General features: G+C 35.4%; 1 protein-coding gene across 1 annotated transcript in view; it reads left to right on the top strand.

Moving 5' to 3' along the window:
* The window catches only part of LOC134527513 (ferritin heavy chain), a 20610-nt gene extending 4951 nt beyond the window's left edge, over positions 1 to 15659 (top strand). Inside the window, exons 2-5 of the mRNA XM_063360243.1 lie at positions 8756 to 8874; positions 9905 to 10063; positions 12091 to 12231; positions 15298 to 15659. Of these exons, the coding sequence (XP_063216313.1) occupies positions 8756 to 8874; positions 9905 to 10063; positions 12091 to 12231; positions 15298 to 15456 (578 nt within the window). The 3' untranslated portion in view covers positions 15457 to 15659. The remainder of the gene's footprint in view (positions 1 to 8755; positions 8875 to 9904; positions 10064 to 12090; positions 12232 to 15297) is intronic.
* Positions 15660 to 20694: the final 5035 nt, after the last annotated feature.

Below are 20694 nucleotides of genomic sequence, written 5' to 3' on the forward strand. Positions count from 1 at the left end.
TCACATTCCTTGTAACTCCAGCAACCACATAAGCTGTGTGTTCAGTGTAGTGAGTCTCGTTGTGACATTGTCAATATTATCTTTTAAGGTGGCACTGCAGATTCAGTTCTATATTTTTTTTTTGCAGTATTGCTGCAACATATTTCTTGCAAAAAAATTGATAACTATTAAATTGTGCACAACATGAAAGATGCCTATCTGCCCAGAAGTTTCTACTTATACTTGCCTGCCCTATGAGGATAAAAATTCTGCATGGTTATAAAAAAACTTCACTTAAAATTTTATGCTTAATAATTTGGTTTATTCTTAAGTTTTGTTCCCAGGCAACACAAATGTTCATGTAAATGTAATATTGAAATAATTTTAGAACACAATATACATAGTAGCCAGTAGGTACTATTCTTAATTTTACTCAGATACTTTTTATAATTAAAGAAGCAGATAGAAATTTCTCGCACATGACCAATGGTGTAATACTGCAACACGTGACCAGTGAGGAGCTAAGTGTCGAAATAAGCAAAACTATGTTTTGAGAGCCTAATCTACAGTGCTTGACAAAATTGTTTTTTACCTTTTTCTAAAACATAATAATCATGAATGTTAAAAATCTGTAATTATCTAATAGTAGAAACACTCCACAGATAACTGTAGAAGCTGTAAGTATCTGAACAACCCCAAAAAAAGCACATTTTCCTATAATGTGCACTGTGTTTTATTTCCTGGAAAATCAGGCAAATTATGTGTTTTCCAACCAATAAAATCTTAGATCAGGCTGGCTTAGAACACAATATTCAAGACAATAAATGGCTTAGATATAATCTTCAGTTTTACCTGTTCTCACAGTGTGTTAGCTTACTTAAAGTTCACTGCAAATCTCAGATGCTGTAGATCGTTACTTTGTTTTATGTCTCCACACCATATTAGGTACTAAATGGTTTTAACTAATAATAGTGTTTCCTTCACTTTGCGAAGTATTAAATAAACTATTATTAGAGCAGCAGCAGACAAGTATCAGCTACCAGGCCATCTAACTGAGCATGTTTCACAACTCCAGTACATATTGTTAAGCTTCTGTAGCTCTTGGTATTTATTTTAATATGATTACTTACAATTTTCTAAGCCATTTTTAGAATTTGTTTTGTAAAACATAACATTTTTAATGTGACCTACTGGTACTGTCCCTCCCTTACCCTATCCATTTTTTGGGTTGCACCTATGCCTATAACAATTTTTGGCACTTTATTAATTTGAACCATTCCTACAAAAGCACTCAAGCAGACACATAAACTAATGGTTCTTTTCACCAGTAAACAGAAACACTGTTGCATACAAGCAAAAGCAAACCAAATGATTCTGTAAGTAATGGCTACGTACACTCCAAAAAAGTCGATAGAAGTATTTATACATGTACATACATAGGCTGCCTATAGAAAATGTACTGAAATCATGAAAATGTATTGTAAAAATTTGTGTATTAGGCAATACTTACACCAATTATTAATAAATATATAATGAACAGTTCCTTGGAACTGGTTGCGATGAAACAATATTTGTATTACAATATATAATAAGTATCAAGCATTTAAAAGATCAGAATTTAATAACAAATGAATTGAAAACATTTTTATCCCACAATTTTAGACGGTATTTCTAGTAACAATGCCTATAATTATAATTTAGTGGTTTGCAACAGAACAGTTAAATGCTGCATTTGTTGCATAGTAATGCACGGAGGTATGAAGTTTAAAATAATGTGCATAGAATCTGAATGATAGGCCTATTAGAATGTGGGAGTTGAGGTATGCTAATACATTTGGTACCAAATTGAGTAAAGAAGAACTATATCTAATTAAATGAAAGCCTAAAATTCACAAACCTTTGATCAGAACTGAAATTATGTGACAGGTTTTAAGAATATGTTTTTTATATGCTGCTAACCTAACCTAATCATTCTTTTTAGTTATGGTTTCCTTAGATGTGGAACTTAGATGTGGAAAAAATTGTCATTTTATTTATGTAACAAATCTAACCTATCTGTTACTTTTACAATTTAAAAAATATAAAAATGCATGAACAAAAATTGGCCTGGTGTCTGACTCGAGGTTAGTGAATGTTAGGTTTCTCAACAAACCTACAACATTGTAATTAACCCATCATGGCACAACGTACTTGATGTCTTTACTTATTTTTGACATATTTATGTATTAAGTTATGTAATGATCTACAGTAAAATTAACTAATCATCTTCATAGTGGATTGACTATATTTCTTGAGACTGTTTTTGTGTAAGTAATGGATAAATGTGGGTATTTTAATGTTCTTTTGTTTGTGAATTTATCAACAAACAACACTTTTCTCATGCACAAATAAAGTTCTTTGCTGTTTTTATTTCATCTTTAAACTAAAAAGGTGTTCTTCACTGTGTGTTTTTGAACTTGTAGAGTAAATGTAATTAATAATCAAATTGTTAGGGCTGTAAATTTCAGATACACTATAGGCTACTTGGGTTAGGTATGAGTTTCAGAGATAATTCTGGACAACAGGGGCTTATCTGAAAAAAGTTTGAATTAAGCAAGGAAATAAAATTTTGTGGATTTGCTATTTAACATTATTTTCTCAAAGGACTTTGTGATATTAGAAATAGGCCTACTAGTTTTCTACCTCTCTATAGTAGTGAAGGCAATGAATTGGTGAATCCTTAAAAACTCTTTAATTTTTCATTGCACAAGAAGATAGGAACCATGCTAACTATTGGGAACTTTATTATGTGATGCATATCTATGAGGCATTTACAGGATTGATTTTGGTATATTCAGAAACATTAAAATAAGGTACCCAAGTATTCTGTTCTAAAACGGGGAAAATATTACCTGCCTAGTTGATAGTACTTTCCTAATTTCCCGAGAGTATGAAGTTTCGTAAGACAGAACTTATTAAGCATGATGTTAGCAACGACCCAATCTTATATTACCACTTCCAGTTGAAGTGTGCTTGCAGTGATGGTGCAACACTACGGGGAAATCCACGGTCGTTATCTGTAGTGACATCAGCGAGCTGGTCACGAGTGCGATGCGGGAATACCCCTGTTAGTGTCATGTCGTGGTGTCAGTATTCCTTGGCAGGGTGCCACCTCTGCCCCTCACCCCAGTTTCATTCGTGTCTCATCATCCCATACAATGCCTTTCTGCTATCTCTGTTACGCCCATTGCCAAGACAAAGATTGTAGTATCCAGAAGTGTGGTTATGTTTTGTATTTAAGATTTGTGTTTGTCTATATGTTTTAATTTTTTGTTTGTATTTTGAATATTGACAACTCCCTTCTAGTATGTACTGGAGAAAACAGGAGGCAACCAAATAAATAAATAAATAAAAATAAAAAATAGATAGTTTGTATAGCATAAGAGAGAGAATTTAATTAACAGCCACGCCACGGCCGTAGCCAGGATTTTCTCACTATATCCGTAATCATTTAATGTTTACGTTATCTTTATTATTGAATTTTAAGAAAATTGATTGTTAGATAAAATCTCAGGGAATAGTAGACTTTTGTGACTTCAACATTTACAAATAGTGATGAATTTGCTTGAGAAAAGAAAACTTATCATTTTATGTTTTGGATTTTAATTGTTTTAAATAATTTATTAAGTTTTTTCGATTTAATTAAAACCAGTCATAATACACTTACATTAATGTAATTAAATTCATTAAACTCACATTTAAAGTTTATTATAAAGACATGCTTACAGTAACACATGTGCAAACTAGCATTAAATATAGTCTGTTTGTTGACACAGTTCCTGCCGCTTCTGTGTACTTATGATACATGTTTGACTATACTGGGGATTGTTGCCCACTAAGGATTACAATAATCATTCCAAAATAATTGTTAATTTTTGTTAAAATCCTGGAAGGGAGGGGTCTGGCCCCCACGGACCACCTCCGTGGCTACGGCTGCTCACACGATACCTTAAGTGCTAACAGAAAAATCATTAACTCAGTTACCGATCAAAGTAGTTTTGATACACCATGACAGTTTCCTTAGAATTAATTGAACAGCATTATTAAATATTAAAAATTACTTCAAAATCATAAAATATTATTCATATGTGACTTGTTTAAAATTAAGAATGAAAACTTAAAAGTACAGTAAACTGCGTATTATCCGTGTTTATTGGGACCTACCGATGCTGAATAGTTAAAATATAAAAAAATCGTTTCAAGTTTAGTGCCCACTCGAATTTGGGTTGTAGGTACTACATATATGCCTTGTAGAATTTGAGTACAAGTGAAGATTTTGTGTGTGGTGTGTCTGCTTATTGGAACGTAAAAAATAAGGCACTGTGTTGTAATGCGGTCTTTCTCCGTCTGCTGGAGGGGCGGCAGTCACACACTACTCTCCCCTCCTTCCTCGTATTTAATTTTTCTACCTCTCGGCGACAAGTTATTCAATAGTAGAATTCTATGCACACATTCTCTGAGGGCTGCCTTTTCACTGACCTAACAAAGGAAAGTTTTACATAAAAAATGGATGTAGTAATACGTGCGCATCTTGTGGATCCGTGGATTCTGTGTTCTCCATGAGACGTTAAGTTACAAACATGGAAAACAAAAGGTACAAGAAAAAGATGTGTAATTGAAGCCTGTCGTGTGATAAACACGTCAAGATTGCCTTCACGTACATTGCTATTTTCACGGTCATTTACAACGGCCAGAGAGGGAAAGTTCACTTAACACTAGTTTACGCGAACCTAGCACACACAAACTCTGGCTAGTTCCCCCCCCCCCCCCCCCCCCTCCCTTTTCCGCACACTCACACACACTCACTCTCTCACTCACTCACTCACTCACTCACAGTACAGGGTGGCTCGTCCAGCCGAATGCCAGACACGTCACTCGCGGCGCTGTGAGGTTGGCGGGCGGAAAGTAGCGGCACGTGAAACAAGATGGAGACTGGCGATATGAAGCAGCAGTCAGTGCAGCCCCATCGTGTTTAAAGTGTGACAAATGTGACAGCTGAGAGGGTGGGAGATAAGAAGGGTAGGACCAAACAGCTTTCTGACGCGGTAACAGGGTGGGTTAAACTATAGAAGGGCCAAGTGAAAGTACGCCCGAGCGATGCTTTTTTTTTACGGCTTCAGAATATAATAATAACTAAACTAAATTTAAGCGCGGTTGACCCGAAAATCGGATAATCCGGGCCCGGATAATAGAGTTTACTGTATTTCCTCGATGACTTATTTTCGTATTTATCAAGATGTGAAACAAATTAACACAGGCATTTTGTCTGTTTAAATCATGAGACAATTTTACACTTTATGGATCTTACCTGTTTCATCTTCAACTTGCATATCTGAACTTTTACATTTAGATATGTGGTTTTCCCTACTGTACTTGAAACTTAGTGCCACATGTTTTACATTTGTCACTCATACCTTTACTTGACTCCTTAACTTCTTCAGATGAAAGCCTTGAAACATCCCGGTTCTGCCACTCATGTTAAACCAGAAAAGTTATTACATCAAAGAACTGAAGGCCAGCAAATCTGCACATCTGACTGGGACTTAACCACATAATGGGTATTTTCTTAAAGGATGGGATTTCCCACAAAATGGGGATATACAGTAGTCAGGGATTTCCCACAGAATAGGAATTGACTATTGTAGTTAGACCTTGATTAGTATATCATTTTTCTAAACTAAACTTTTGTCGTTATTATAGAGGAATTGGATTTTTTATTTAAAAAATTAAAAATACATTATTTTAAAAACTTTGGTGTTTTTATAAAATTCAATTGGGTTAAACCATTGTGGTATAAATCAGCCAACTGTAAGAGTTAGGTACATAGATTATGAAAGCTAATTGTTTTTCATTTAATTTTTAAGGACTTTTTTCATTTCTAGTTTTGGTTGCTGAGGGCAGGTAATTTCCAGAAGTAGACTTCCAAAACGTTTAAATCAGCACAAATTCATTTGTTACAGATTAGCAACCTGTAAAGTGACCGAAAGTATTTTTTTTTTGTTTAGTTTTAGTGATAGAATTGTCATGTATGTCTGTGCTAGTTTTCGCAGCATGAAGTTGGGTGTTGTACATAATGTAGCGTGCACTAGAGACGGGTCTGTATCGGCCGGCATGATGACACATCTTGGAGCTGACTTTGCCCTGTTTGCGTTCGGCTATCATGTTTGCGCTCCGCTGGTTGGCCGGGCATCTCGAGTCCTGCAGCTGGCTCGTCCCGTCCCGGTGGACTGGCAACATTGTGTACTGACGACAATCTCACAACGGCCCTGGGACTAGTTCGGGTTTCTTTCAGTATTACAATGACTGTGAACTTCAATATCTATGTTCTTCCACACTGTAAAATGCATTTGCAGATCATCGAAGAAACTTCATTCAGTTCTTCCGTGGAGGCTCATGTGTCTGGACGTACACATTGATTCTGTTAGTGTGTAATTGGAAAACGAGTTTTTTTTTATTGGCCAGGAAATGTTTACTTTTTAATTCAGGGTTTCTGCAAGCATGGAAAATCCTAAAAACAACGGCAAACTGTAAATTAAAATGATTATATTGATATTAAATATTACTTGGTTGCTAAATTGTTTTTTATAGTAGTGTGTTCATTTAATTTCTAAAATATGTAATAACATTAACCAGTTGTGTATATTTTGCTAACTCTAAGTATGATAGCTATAATCAACTTTACATTTATTGGAATATTAGTCTAGTATTGACTTTCATAGTTTTTGTGGAAATGATTATGCTAACTGTGCCTTGTCATGTAAAGCAGAAATCACAATGCCCCGACGGGTCCGACACGACAGGCCCGACAAACTGTCGTGCAGCATCTCAGCACGACAGATTTAAAAGCGTAGGGTAGGGTGACCAAACGTCCCGTAAAAACGGGATTGTCCCGTTTTTTAACGATCGTACACGGGGTCCCGAAAGTCTCCCGGGACGCCTAAATGTCCCGTATTTACGTTGGGTTGATAATACACTTTTGTCGCGCCTCTCCTCGGGCCGTCTTCCCTTACAGAAAGAATCTTTTCGCTTATGAACATTCAATGTACGGATGAAAGGAACAAGATGGGAGTGGATACCCTTTCTGCAATCTTGCAGGTACTCTACAATTTAAAAATGAGCTGTTATAGTTTTTACAACTTTATATTGGAAAAGAAAGAGGTTTTAAAATTGGCTGGGATGAAAGAAAAATATCCCCAACTGAAATCCTAAAGATTTTTAACATAACTTGGACTAACAATTTTAGTTATCTTGTTTAATTATGTTTTGAAGTATGTCATAATACTTATAATAAATAAGTATTCACTGCAAAATTGTTGTTTTTATTTATAATATGCTTCACAATTTAAATTAAATTACATATTCATAGGTAAATTGAAAAAGATTTATAGGTCTCAAATTAGCAAAAAACAGCATGTTTGAATGATTACGTCTCGATGGAGGCCCCTCGGACCCCCCTTTAGCTGGAGGGTATCGCCCCCAAACCCTCCTTGGATGTGTCCCGTTTTTTCAAGTTCATGATTTGGTCACCCTAGTGTAGGGTCACGATACCACGACAAAAATAACCCGACGATTTTCAATTTGGCCTTCGGCAAATCATGCCAAGCTAAATACTTAAATTAAAATGCATTATAGAATGCGCTAAAAACAAAGTAGGCGTATTTTGTCGGGCTGACGTCACGGCGAGCTTGTATTTCATTGGCTATTGAACTTGTCGGGCCTGTCGTGTTGGTCCCGTCGGGGCATTGTGATTCCAGAATTAGATTAATGATACAGAGAAAATATTAACCGCATTGGAGAGAACTGGAAAAACTCTGAAATAAGCAGAAGTAACTAAATTAGATTTCATAATCATCAAAGTACGGCTATATTTTACATGCATATATTTAACTTGGATAGAGGTAGATGTGTTTGAGATTTATATTAGAGTAACTTTGCAACATTTTTTTTTTGAGTTTAATTCTTTCTCCATTGTTCACACAACATAATGAGTGATTGTGTGTGTTGGGGGGGGGGGTGGTTTTGGTTAAAATTCTTTACAGAAAATTTAATTACAGTGTCGGAGGACTAAAATAAACAGAAAAACCCTGGGGAAGAAATTGGATATTTAATCATTTAGATAAGTTAAAGATCAAAGTAGGCACACTGCTAGTTAGTGCACTTATGTAAAGCAAGTATGTAGCTTATTCCCAGGTGACCACATCAGTCTGTTGCCAGAGAAGTGAGTAGTTTGGTCAAATGTGTCGGCTATAGAACGTTCGTTGTCATGTTGATTCTTCCACCCCTTCAATCATGCAGTTAGCTGGAATACTGGACATATTTCATTTATATGATAGCAAACCTTCCAACCCACATTGCTGCAAACTTTGAGGAGTGTTGCATCCTTGACCGACAATCCCGCCTTGGACACCAGCTTAGTGTTCGCACTGATTTATCTTCTGCATTACTGTGTAACTCTCTTCAGGACTGTAGTTGGGTCTGGTGCTTGGATACCACCAAAAGCACTTGCAATATTTTTCATCATTCTGCGTACACCTTCGAAACTTAAATAAAACATGCCCCCCTATCATATTATTATTATTAAAATTATAATTGGAAAGTGAGTAACAAAGTTGAACTCAAATGCATCAGGGGGTTTCGTAGACAAGTTATTGAGATACAAAAGTATGACCATCTTTAAGGTTTTTGAATAAAGATTATGCCAAAAACTGTGAAAGTGGGTGTGTTGCATGTGTTGCAGGCAAGGGGCCACACGTGAATGTGCCCAAGGATTGGATCACCATGGTGCCGCCCTGCATCCAGAAGATGAGAGACCAGGTGGAGATTGAGCTGAGGGCTGCCGTTACCTACCTGGCCATGGTGAGTGACCTGAGTCCACCTTGCTGTTAAGTATGCTGCATAGCATTTTCATCTTTACTGTTGGATACGAAGGGTGTGGCCAGTGGTAATCCTAGACTTTTATGTTCCAGCAGGTATCGAGGAGTGAAGCCCCTACTGAAGTAGCTTAGTTATATAGTTTTTTCTGTGCTTCTTCCAGCAGTTTCCATGTCTGAGATCTGCACAACTTGAAAATGTGCAGTAACTTGGAAACTGTCATGACTTGGGAGAAATGCGCAGCAACTTGGAACCCTCAAAAAAATCCACATAACTTAGAACTGTAATAAGTTACAATTATTACTTATAAATATGTATTTTAGAAACAAAAAACTACTTAGAAGTGTCATATATTAGAAAATTTAACTTGGAAATATCACAAGCTAGAACCGGATAACTTAGAACAGGCATAACATAGAAATTCCTATCTTGGGAATTTCTAAGTTAAGTTATGACAGAACCCCTCCATGGCTGGACCAATGTCAGCCTACAAGACCGCAAGTTGAAGCAGTGAACATAGAGATCATTATAGACATTGAGGGTTGAAACAATTGGGGTAAACAGAGAGAGGTTCGCATGCAGAGAGTACCAAGTTTGTGATGATTTCACTGATGTGATAATTCAGTACTACCTACTACATCTAGTTTGCAAGTGTATTTGTCATTTTTTGAGTATGTTATGTGATCAATTTATACCATAGCTGTTATCTTACCTTGAGCAAAGAAAATGTGGAATTTTAGCTACGGGATAGGAAAGTTAAGTTGCTGGTCTCTTGCTTGCTGGCCCGTGAGTCTGGGATGTCCCTGTGCCATCAGGAATTGTGGAGGTGGTCATGATTATTAAAGCGTTCGCTTCACATATTTTCTAACGTGAGAGTTTCGAAACCCTTGAGGGACGGCGTATACTCCCCATGAAGGGCAAAACTGGCGGAACAATGTGCGGTTCCATACAGCGAGGTAAACAGATACGCCGTTTGCATTGCAGCGGTGGTCATTGGGAACATGTGGTGTTGCAGGGCGCCCACTTCTCGCGTGATGTGGTCAACCGGCCAGGCTTCGCTAAGATGTTCTTTGAGCATGCCAATGAGGAGCGTGAGCATGCCATGAAGGTGATAGCGTACCTGCTGATGAGGGGCGAACTTACATCAGACGTGGCCAAGCTTATCAGGAACCCGGTGAGTGTTCCCTAGGACAGGAATTCTGACAACCCAATAGTTCACCTGGTATTACTGTTTTTGCAAATATATATTGTATCTTTTAATTTATACTTTAGCTGCCTGAGAGTCATATTAATTTGTTTTATGTCATTAGTAATTGTGTTGAATCACTTTTGGGGGAAACACTGTATTTTCTGAAGAAAAATATAAAAAGAATATATTATGATGCCATTAATAGTTAGACAACATTTTGTTAGTTCTCATTCAAATAAACCCTTAATTAAGATGTTCTGTATTAGCTGTGGTTGTATATAATTTGTCTGTTAAAAAGTGAAATTAATGACTGGTTTTCTTGTGTAATCGTTAGAATTACAGGCCTAAATAAGTAATCTTGATGAACCTATCTCTGTGTATAATTTTATAGCCTACAACAAGAAAGTTATAATAAGTGTTTGACAAGTAATTGAAACATCACACTTGCATTTATACTTTAAGAATGTTGCTCTAATAGATCTGCGAGAGTCTAGTTGCTGTCTGATACTCAAGATTATACTGCATACCTTCTCTACTGAGCATGCCTCACATGCCTCTCCCATGCCTATTTCAGTTCCAGCACACAAATCATGTCTAATGTATCTAGATTATTTTTAAAGTAGATTTCTATATTTTTTTTATGAACAGTATCATGTTAAAAAAAAAGTAGTGTCTTGGTTTACCAAATTAATGCAGACGATGGCCATCTTGGATTAGTAAAATCTCGAATAACACATTTAGGATAAGAAAATTGTCTTGTTTTCTGTTGGCCTAGTGGTATCATTTTTTAGGGTGATGTTTTCCCAGCTTTGTCAGTGTACATTCGTTCACGTCATGCCATGATTTTACCCAACAATAAAATGGCATCTTTAGAGGTTAGTTTTGTTTAGACTTTTGACAACAGTTGGGCCTATTTTGAGGTTCTCAACTCAATGTTTGAACAGTCTTTGCTGGTAATGGTCGACTCAGATATTATAGAACATCTGTTAGTTAAAAACTCAGTTTGAGACATTACTCTATTGACATGAAAAGAGGAAACCAAGCCCACTTTCAAAACTCTTAATATGTAATTTACATTTAGGTCTAATGAAAATGGTTTTAAAGCCCATAAAACAATAGTAATATTACAGAACACACATGTGCACAATGACATGGGATGTATTTACCTCACGAACAATCTGTCGATTCCTTAATATTTATAAATAAATATGATATTCAATATTCATGAATAGTTTGATAGTCAATTTAATGTTTAAAATTTAATATTACTTAAATTATTTGTCACCTGCACCATGTGCAAATCATTCACAAAAACAAATATTGAGAAATTTAGATGTGTTTTCTGAAACATTATGCACACATGGTTTTTATATTTAACTAATGATCAGTGATTGTGATTTAAATAATAGTCTATGTTATGTGTATTATCAAACAACTTTCATACTTAAAAGTTACTGGTTTAAAAATGTATTGCCAGGATTTCCTTTATTTTACTGTATTTAGAATCAAATTTTATTAAGTATGAAGAAAAAAATTCACGGTATGTTCAAATTTGATTTTAAAAATACTCATTATTTGTGAATATTGTGATATTTGATTTGAAATTAGATTTCTTATGAAAAATAGAATTGGCAGAAGCCTAATATGAGTTAGGTACCAGTGCTTTAAAGCAAAGTATGTATGTGTAATATTCGCTCATAGTGAAAAATTATCATTACTTATATTATAAAAGTCATTTTGTAAGTCCTAAATTAATGACAATTTAAAGACTATGCGCTGCTCTTGACTGAAACTTCTTGACTTGGTGTTTTGGCAAGAGTGGAGTCCATCATGCTCCACAGTTTTAAAAAAAAAAAGCTTGTGGAATGAACCAACTTACATAAAGGAGAAAATAAAGAACCATCAGCAGATGTGCGCTGCATTTGAGCTGGTTCACGTGTGATTTCTTGAAGCCTGGGGAAGGTGGTGCAGCTCAGTAGACGGCATGCAGCAGAAACGAGCGTTGCTTACAGATGCCGCTGAAGGAACACTGGGAGAGTGGTGTGGCGGCCTTGAAGGATGCGCTCAAGCTTGAGACCGAGGTCACCAACAGGATCCGTTCCATCATCATGGAGTGCGAGACTCCCCAGGGCGAGACCTTCAACGACTACCACGTGAGTGACAACCTCCAAATATCTCATTTTAAATACAGTATTAGGGGGAGCTTAAGGAGCCCGCCTTGTCAGGGGTGTATCTGTATTAGTGAGGCAGGATGATAGGCACGTTCGCTGGTATTTCTAGCATGGTATTGCCTCTAAGCGCATACTACTGAACTGGCAAGCAGTCTTCTGGTCATGCATAGGGCATCATTAAATTTGAGCGGTGACTGTATGGCTTAGAAATGAAGATAAAGTTGTTGTAATGTAAGTCCCTTAAGTGCTTTTAAGAATCTTTATACCAGTTATTTTGTGCCTTAAAATTACTCTTAAAGTACACCTTTTAGACGTGTTAACTCTTCAAAAAATTCAGTTTAAAAACTTAATTCGTAAACCAAACTATCCTCTTTTATCGCATAATTCTCGTAACTATATTTTAGGGTGTCAAAATTTGGATAAAAAAGCTTCTCACTTAAATGTTGCATGATGTTTTTGGTCCAGTTATTAGATTCCAAGGCTTTGTGTGGGTATTTTTTCCGTATAAAACTGTGTATTTTAAAGTAGAAATCTAATATTTATTCGGACATTACCACTTACTTATTTAATTAACGGAAATACGAAGTTGTCTGACGTGTAAATTTTCTTTTAAAGACGTTTTTAAACGTTATAACCTTTATCTGTTCGTCTGCGTCGCAGCGATATACCGCATATAAAAATGTAGCCAGCGCTAGTTGGCATCATTCATGTTTGGTTATGTTGCTTCCCGTGTAGAGAGCGCACACAGTCGAATATCGATATCTCGCCGATTGCATGCAACGCACGCTCTCTGTCAAGTGCCGAGTTAACTACATTTGTTAGCCTGCACTCTTGCATGTGTGTACTACGACAATAGTTACGTGTTTGTTCAGGCTCGCGTTCAGATCACAGATTTTGTTTTTCTATTTAAAGTTGAAGAAAGGTTTTTGTTGCATGACATATTAATTTAAATTGTTTGGCGAGCTCTTTTATACTTTTTAAATTAACGTACTTTCCATGAATGGGTTTTGTTTTTATGAATAACTTTACCCAACAAAAAAATGTTTTCCCCACATAAATGTTGCACCCCTACTTTTCAAACTTTATTTCAGTATAAAATGTGCAACGATTATGCGATAAAACACGGTACTTATCAGCCCTCAGGGAATTCTTGAATACTTCTCATAAACCTACCCCACTAGGAATACTTAAGTAGTTTTCAAATTGCGCTGTATTACCTGAAGCTCTGCACACAGTGTGTGTTAGTGCGCGCGCGTGCGTGTGTGCAAATGCCCATGTAGGCGGGACCCTTAAAGCAGGATTATAGACAGCTGTTGCACCATACTAAAAACACTTTTTTTTTAATTCTATTTTGTTTGGGTTCAGTTTTTTATTTAGCACATGCTTTATCTAAACTCTTTCACTATCTTTGATTAAATAAAACAAAAAATTTACTATTGAAGAGTACACAAACATCAAAAACATTTTTACATTAAACAGCACAACTTTTCTGTTAATTCACTAAGTAGATATAGCAGGTTGAAATAGTTTCAAATATGAATGCAAAGTCTTAATTTTTTGCTAAGGGAACCTGAAATATTTAGGACAATTTTGTTGCAACTAGGCCTGTGCAGTTCCCCAATATTTATTTTCTGTTCCTGTTCGGTTCCTTTAAAATACCCGACCCGGAACCGACTTTTCAAATCTTTGGTTCTGCGTATGTTTTTGTACGTTTCTGTTGCTTCACATAGTGATACATTTATCATGCGGAAAGATAAGAAACATATTCTACATCTCACAATGTAATGATGCAGGAAAAAGTATGTCTAGGGAAAGGGGAGGTATTAAACGAGTTTTGCTATATTTGCATTTCAACATTAATCACTGATAAAATATCTTGGTCATAAAGAAGTATTATTGTGTGGCATTCTGACAATGTGTTTGTTGCAAGTTGCTGTGTAGTTGAGGCCGATTGTGCATCTGATCTGCCAGTAAAAGTCGATACCTTTACCTCTCAACACATTTGTACAACTCTGTGTTTATGCTTTATTTGTGGAGAGAGTTTATAATCCGTTTTAAAATATTAGTTTGGTTAGCAGAGTTATACTATTTAAATATACTAATTTTTAATTTACAAGAATTGTTTTTGCCTAACAGAAGCCAGTGTGAATTGTCATGCTTTTTTCTCACCTATACAGTGACTAGAAGAGTTAGTTTCAGCTATTAACAAAATTAAGCATATTAAAAAATAGGGAACAGAGTTTTGAATGGGTAATGATGTGCCATTAAAAGTTGTTTGAATACAGATAGCTGAAAGAAAAGAGATATTGGAAGATGATCTCTTGTGTTTGTAGTTGAATGGGTATTTTGAAATGCTCTTGTGACTAACTGCTGCCATGCCCTGTTTGTGTGGCATTCCTTAACCTGCCTTCCCTCCCTCTAGCCTTCTCTCGTGTCTCGTTTGCACTTTTCTCTCACTTATTTCCTGCTCTTGCATCCTCTCTTTTCCAGTGTACTGTCAGTTTATCTTTATCTGAATTAAGTGTAACCATCTTTGCAACCTTTCAGGTTCTGTTTTCCTCACTTGCACATATATGCCTTAGTGCTATAGTGGGCAAACTAGGTTTGTGCACGTGGGAAATGTAAATGTTGTCGTGTAATGGCAGTTGTCCAAGGGCCATGTTTTCAGCTCAACTATTTTGTGGGTAGCCTCCCTTTCTCTGTTGGGTCCCTCTAGTCACTCAAGTCCCCAAGAAAGTCATGCATTATAGGAAAGATCACAAAACGTTTTAAGAATTTTTTTAATGGATTAGACAAAAAAATTCTTGGTTGCTTGAAGATTTGAACTTTGATGTGATTTTGCAATAAGCATGCAGTTTGTACTGCTAGCCACATTTTTAAAAAGGCTTTAGCAAAATATTCAGTTATTTTCCCATAGGGCAGTATAAAATCAGTGGTAGACATTTGCATTTTCCCACATGATAATAGAAAGATAAGTGTTATGTAAATGCTTCCCTGCCAGCCTGGTGTGCCTGTGTAGTTGAAAGACATACTGATGCCTGCTTGCAGCTGGTGGACTACCTGACCGGAGACTTCCTGGAGGAACAGTACAAAGGCCAGCGTGACCTTGCCGGCAAAATCTCCACCCTCGACAAGATGATGGAGTCGCACGGCGCGTTGGGCGAGTTCCTGTTTGACAAGAAGCTGCTCAAGGGACAGCCCGTTTAGGGTGTGTTCTTTGCCAGATTAGTTTGACTAAGTTACTGTCTGTACAAGCAGTTGGAATATATTGTAATGTAACACAGATCAAAGTTTATAAAAAGTATTTCTGTAAATTTCAAATGTAATAAATTTTCGGAAAACTGAATTAGGGGTGTGATGTTAAGTGAGAAAACAATGTATACTGCATTGGAATAAAAATTTTAAAGTTATCTGTATTTTATTTGTTTTCCAACTGATGAAACCATTTATTTGCTCATTTAGAGATAATTAATTATTGAGATAACTCTATCTGATACCATTTCCGATAAGAATTTTTTCCTCGCTTCTAGATCAGCCTTTTATGTCAATGTTGTACTTTTCCACTCCACTCTTCAGTATGTAGACAAAAATTAAAAAAGGTTTTTTGGTTACTTTTTTGTGCCAAAATATATCATTTACTTTTTGAACTTTTTACTTTTCAGTTTTAGTCTATTATTTCAATGTTTGATAAACCGTAATGACAGGAAAGAAAGGATTATTTTTGTTAAGCATGTATTTCGAAGTAGAATTTTTTAAAATTTGGTATTCTGGTTGTCGTCTTTTGTAGAATGGCACAAATTAAAGGGTTAAATAATTTTATCATTCTTAGTCATTGAATAAGTTTTGTTGTTGATATTCTGCTATTTTAAACCCTTGGTCATGACCATTGGTCACTACAGCATACATATTTTCATTATTTTTGTGTTTCTTTTGGTATCATTAGAGCTAAGAACCTTATGTTTTTTGATGTTGACTTGTTTCTAAGGAATGGTTTTGGGAGAATATGACAGACTTGTGAGCATTAACAATAATGCCTCATAAGACTCAAGCAATTAAGATAATGAGACACCATGCTTATTTTTAAAATTGTATATAAGCTGAAAGGTATGCAAGGTAGTTTTTGTTGCTGCAGATTAATTTTACTGTATGAATTTTTTTTTTTTATTGAAGTAATCTTGAAGCAGGAATCGTATACCATTTGGAAAAGTCTGAAGATGCTGCTTATCTAAGTGATGGTACCCACACAGCTGCTCATGAATTTCTGTCTGATCATTAGACCAGTGGGTGGTTTACTTGAGGGTGGTGCACACTTTCTTCCCCGCAATTGCAGTTGTCTAGAACTATATCTTTATCTAAATATACTCTAACTTTAAACGTTTGGTCTGCACTTGTTCCAACCAGCAGTACTTTCGTGCAAAAAATAAAAAAGTGTCAATCATAGACAAACATGGTTTTTTATCTAATTGACACACAAAACTTTTAACTGCATGTGAATAAGCAGGGCTGGTTTACCCCCATGCCCGACAAAGTGTGTCCAATGTCTTGGTTAAAGGTGCACAGTTATTTTCCAATTTTCATCACATAAAAGTTTCTCTAATTTATGACATGTCAACTAGTATATCGGAAAATACCATTAAAAAACTTGAACCTAAAGTTAGGGATGGGTCAGTTCCCAATTTTCTTGAATTTGAATCCCTCAGAGTACCTTAAATATGCCCCTCAAATCTGAATCTAGATGTCAAGTGTCAATCGTAAATTAATGTACAATAAATGAAAAATATTAACTATGATGAAACTTTCAATTTTTTTTTTGTTTCGCAAACTGTTTCCAGAATCAATACATATTGTAATTTTATTTCTATAATTACATGTTAAAAGTACAATATCTTGGAGTGCGGTGACATGATGGGTATGAAGAAAAAAATTAACCCAGTAAACTTCAGAGTTACCAGTGTTGAGTTTTTAAATTTATTTTATAATATATTAAACTTTATAATAATACTCTTAATATTTTTCTTGGAATATTTTTCCTTAAATAATGAATCAGAATACTAAGGATTGTATGGTATTTGAGGATTTGACTGGCCCATCCATCTTTAAAATAAAATATTTTTAGTCATAAATAAGTAATACGTACGTATGTTGCAAGTTGTAAATGTAATTGGAAGCAAGATAAAGTGTAGCATGTTTTCTAAGTCATGTTTCTAAAGTAAGATAGTTCTAACATGTGTGTTTCTTAGTTATGCTTGAGAGGGTTAAGTTTCAATATGCTTAAGATTCTACTGGACCTAGCTACGCACTAGGCAATCTGAATTTCTGTCTCTGTCTTACACTCCCTACCTTTGGATGCAGTACATTTCCCCTTCTGCGGCTGAACTTCCCACCACATTCTTCAGCGCGCGCCCTCCCCTACCCAGGTTTCTTGTCGCCCGCCCCTTCTTGGTTGATAATGTCCAACGTTAGAAGAGGGGAGGTTGCCTCAGACGGGCGCGCATCTTTCTGCGCAGGCAGCGAAGTGAAGTCACGTGCGTTCTACCGCCTTGACCTTGCTCCCGTCCCGTCCCACCAGACAAGAGGCACGCGCTTTCACAAATATATTTTTGTGTTCCGACAAAACTGGACATACTGTCATAGGCGATCTCATGACACGCGTATTTATAGTTTCATATTTATATATTTTATGGTCGAGGACTGTGAAAGAGATCTGCAGGCGGAACTAATATTTACATGAAGTCATACATTTTATATATACAGTTTATTTACAAAAATTTTATTTTGTGTGAGCGAGCATGTTTGCTTGTGAGCATATACAGTAATTATTTTTCAGTAGTTTTACGGTTTGGTTTAGGGAAAAAATTGTAAAATAAAACATGTTAACGCCTGAATTTTTTTGCATTTGCCATATTTAATTGTTTAATATACATTTAATAGAATAATCTCAGGCACATAAAGCAAACACAAAAGCTAAGGCAAGCACACATACACACTGTATTGTTTATTGTATTAAAAGGTATTTTTTATCTAATAAGCTCCCTTTTTAATTACATAATAATTTTCATGTACAATTATGTATTTACCATGCAATCATAATTTTTTTTTTCAAACTGATTTCCTTCTTTCTTGTGAATTGATTGTAATTTTTAAAAATTAAGTTGGTAATAATAATTTAGCTCGCATAGTATTTACTTTGAATTTGATACATTTTTAAGAATATTATGTGATTTGATTAGAGTTTAAGATAATTTAAGATAATTGTACAAATTATACATTTTACCCTTAAAAGTCATCTAGGATATTTGGTTTTGTAGGTTGTTTAGATTGTAAAACACGTACATTTGTAAACCGGCCTGTGGCTGAATATGTCGTGTATAAATAAATTCAAATACACATATGAAATACACCTCAACTATATCAGTTCTAGAAATTTAAAGTTGAGAAAACAGTTATCATCACAAAATATATCTTTCAATATTCAGAAATACACATGTAAATTGTTTTTTTTTTTTTTTTACAACAGGAGTACCTAATACATTCATATCGGTAGCTAAATTATGAAAGCAATAATAATACATCATCATGCCAAATATTATTACAAACGTAACTTCCTGAGATGCTTGGGCAAGATTTTTGTTATCATGTTAGTTTTTATAATAAATTTGACATTCGTATTCAGAAGCTAGCACAATATACCATCCCGCTAAGGTAACAATTTAATAAATTGTCTAATAGAAATCGAAATCTGAATCGTTTTAGGATGATGCTTGTCCATGACTTTGTTTTGCACTATATTTCTGATTGCGAATATGACCACAACATTTATGGTAAAACACTTTAAATCTGGAAATTCGTTAACAAAAATATTCATTTTTTAAGCATACTAGTGTAAGAACACTGCAAACTATAAACAATTTTGCATAGAAATCAAAACTGCTGTTTCACACATAAAAAGAGGTAGAAAAAATAATGTCTTAACAGTACTGATAATAGGTATCAATAGAGCAAATATTGTCTCCATTGGGATATTATCATAAATAAATGTTGCCTTTTCGTTGACAAGCTTTATTTGTTTTAAGGAGCAACACCTGAATGCCTAATATGACAATATGGGCTAGTTGAAAGTAATTATCCTTCATATGTGGCACAAGATATGCAGAAGCAGTACCGAATTAAAAATAAAATATGTGCATTCTAGTGAAAAATGACTGATTTTCCAGTGGTTTTCACAGATGCTGGATACAGGAATTAAACAAATTCAATCAATGGAAAACTGCAGTATTTCGACTTAGAGTTCTGAAGTTCAATTTGTAAATCAATATAGGCTGTATTGATAGATTTGGCAGCGATTTTCCCGTTATTCAATTCGTGGAAACTGCTCCATTTGGAATCTGTTAAAACCACTGGAAAATCAGGGAATATTCACTCATTCAAACAACGAAAATTTTGTAAGCAGTAAGTGTTAATAAAATAAAGGTTCTACAAGGTTAAGCAATTTTCAGAATACAATGCTGTAATTTATTTTTCTTTATGTAGCATCAGTATAATTGACGACGCATCGAGTAGGCTATAGAGAATTGACGGCGTATCGGGTGTAGACTGAACTGGTCGGCTGCACGCGCGGGAGGAACTAGCGACGTTAGCAGGAGAAAAACATGTCAGGTGCTGAATCGCTTCCTTCCACTGCGTTTTACAGCACCGAAATCGCCGGACGGGTAAGAAAAACAGTTGTGCGAGAGTTTACTTCCTATAGTACCTACTTAAATGATTCTGCTTAAATTTGATTATTTTTATTCATATAAGAACTAAAATAAGCCCGTTATTTTCCGTTCGTCAAAATATACTTCAAGGTAGGGTAGCACCGTGTAATGAATTTACATGTCGGCTCATAGCTGTTATTTCTCGCCGAGAAAATAAATAAAGCCTTATAATTATGCCTTAGATGCTACGTAAAAGTTTCTAGCAATTACATTCACATGTGTAGCTAACACGCGTGCAACGACTTCATGGTAATGATAAAAATATACATATAGGTATATCTGCTTGGTTTAGTTATTTCGTTTACCCAAAATAAACAACCGTGTAGAATAGCGTCGTGTTAGTGTGATGCGTAAAATAAATGCATCAAGGGAATGGGTCAAGCATTGGTTCCCACGCATGTAGGAATTCTCTTTGTCATGTGAACGGGGACATGTCTGACTTTGGCGAGTGTTTGTAATTACTCAAAATTATTGTATTGCTGATACAGCCCATTTCATAAAACATTTCGTAAAATACAAGTGACTTACTAGCGACAAGGTTTTACTTTTTTCATGCAAAGAAACTTTTTTGTGCATATTAAAAAAATACCTGTGTGTATAGGTTTAAAACCCGGGTGTATAGGCTTCAACCAGATAGGCTTAGTGCTGAACATATGCTATAACCTTGAGAACACAGTGACAATGTGTTACG

Source organism: Bacillus rossius, chromosome 1 (genome assembly GCF_032445375.1).
Source record: "Bacillus rossius redtenbacheri isolate Brsri chromosome 1, Brsri_v3, whole genome shotgun sequence".
In the NCBI taxonomy this organism is placed as follows: Eukaryota; Metazoa; Arthropoda; class Insecta; order Phasmatodea; family Bacillidae; genus Bacillus; species Bacillus rossius.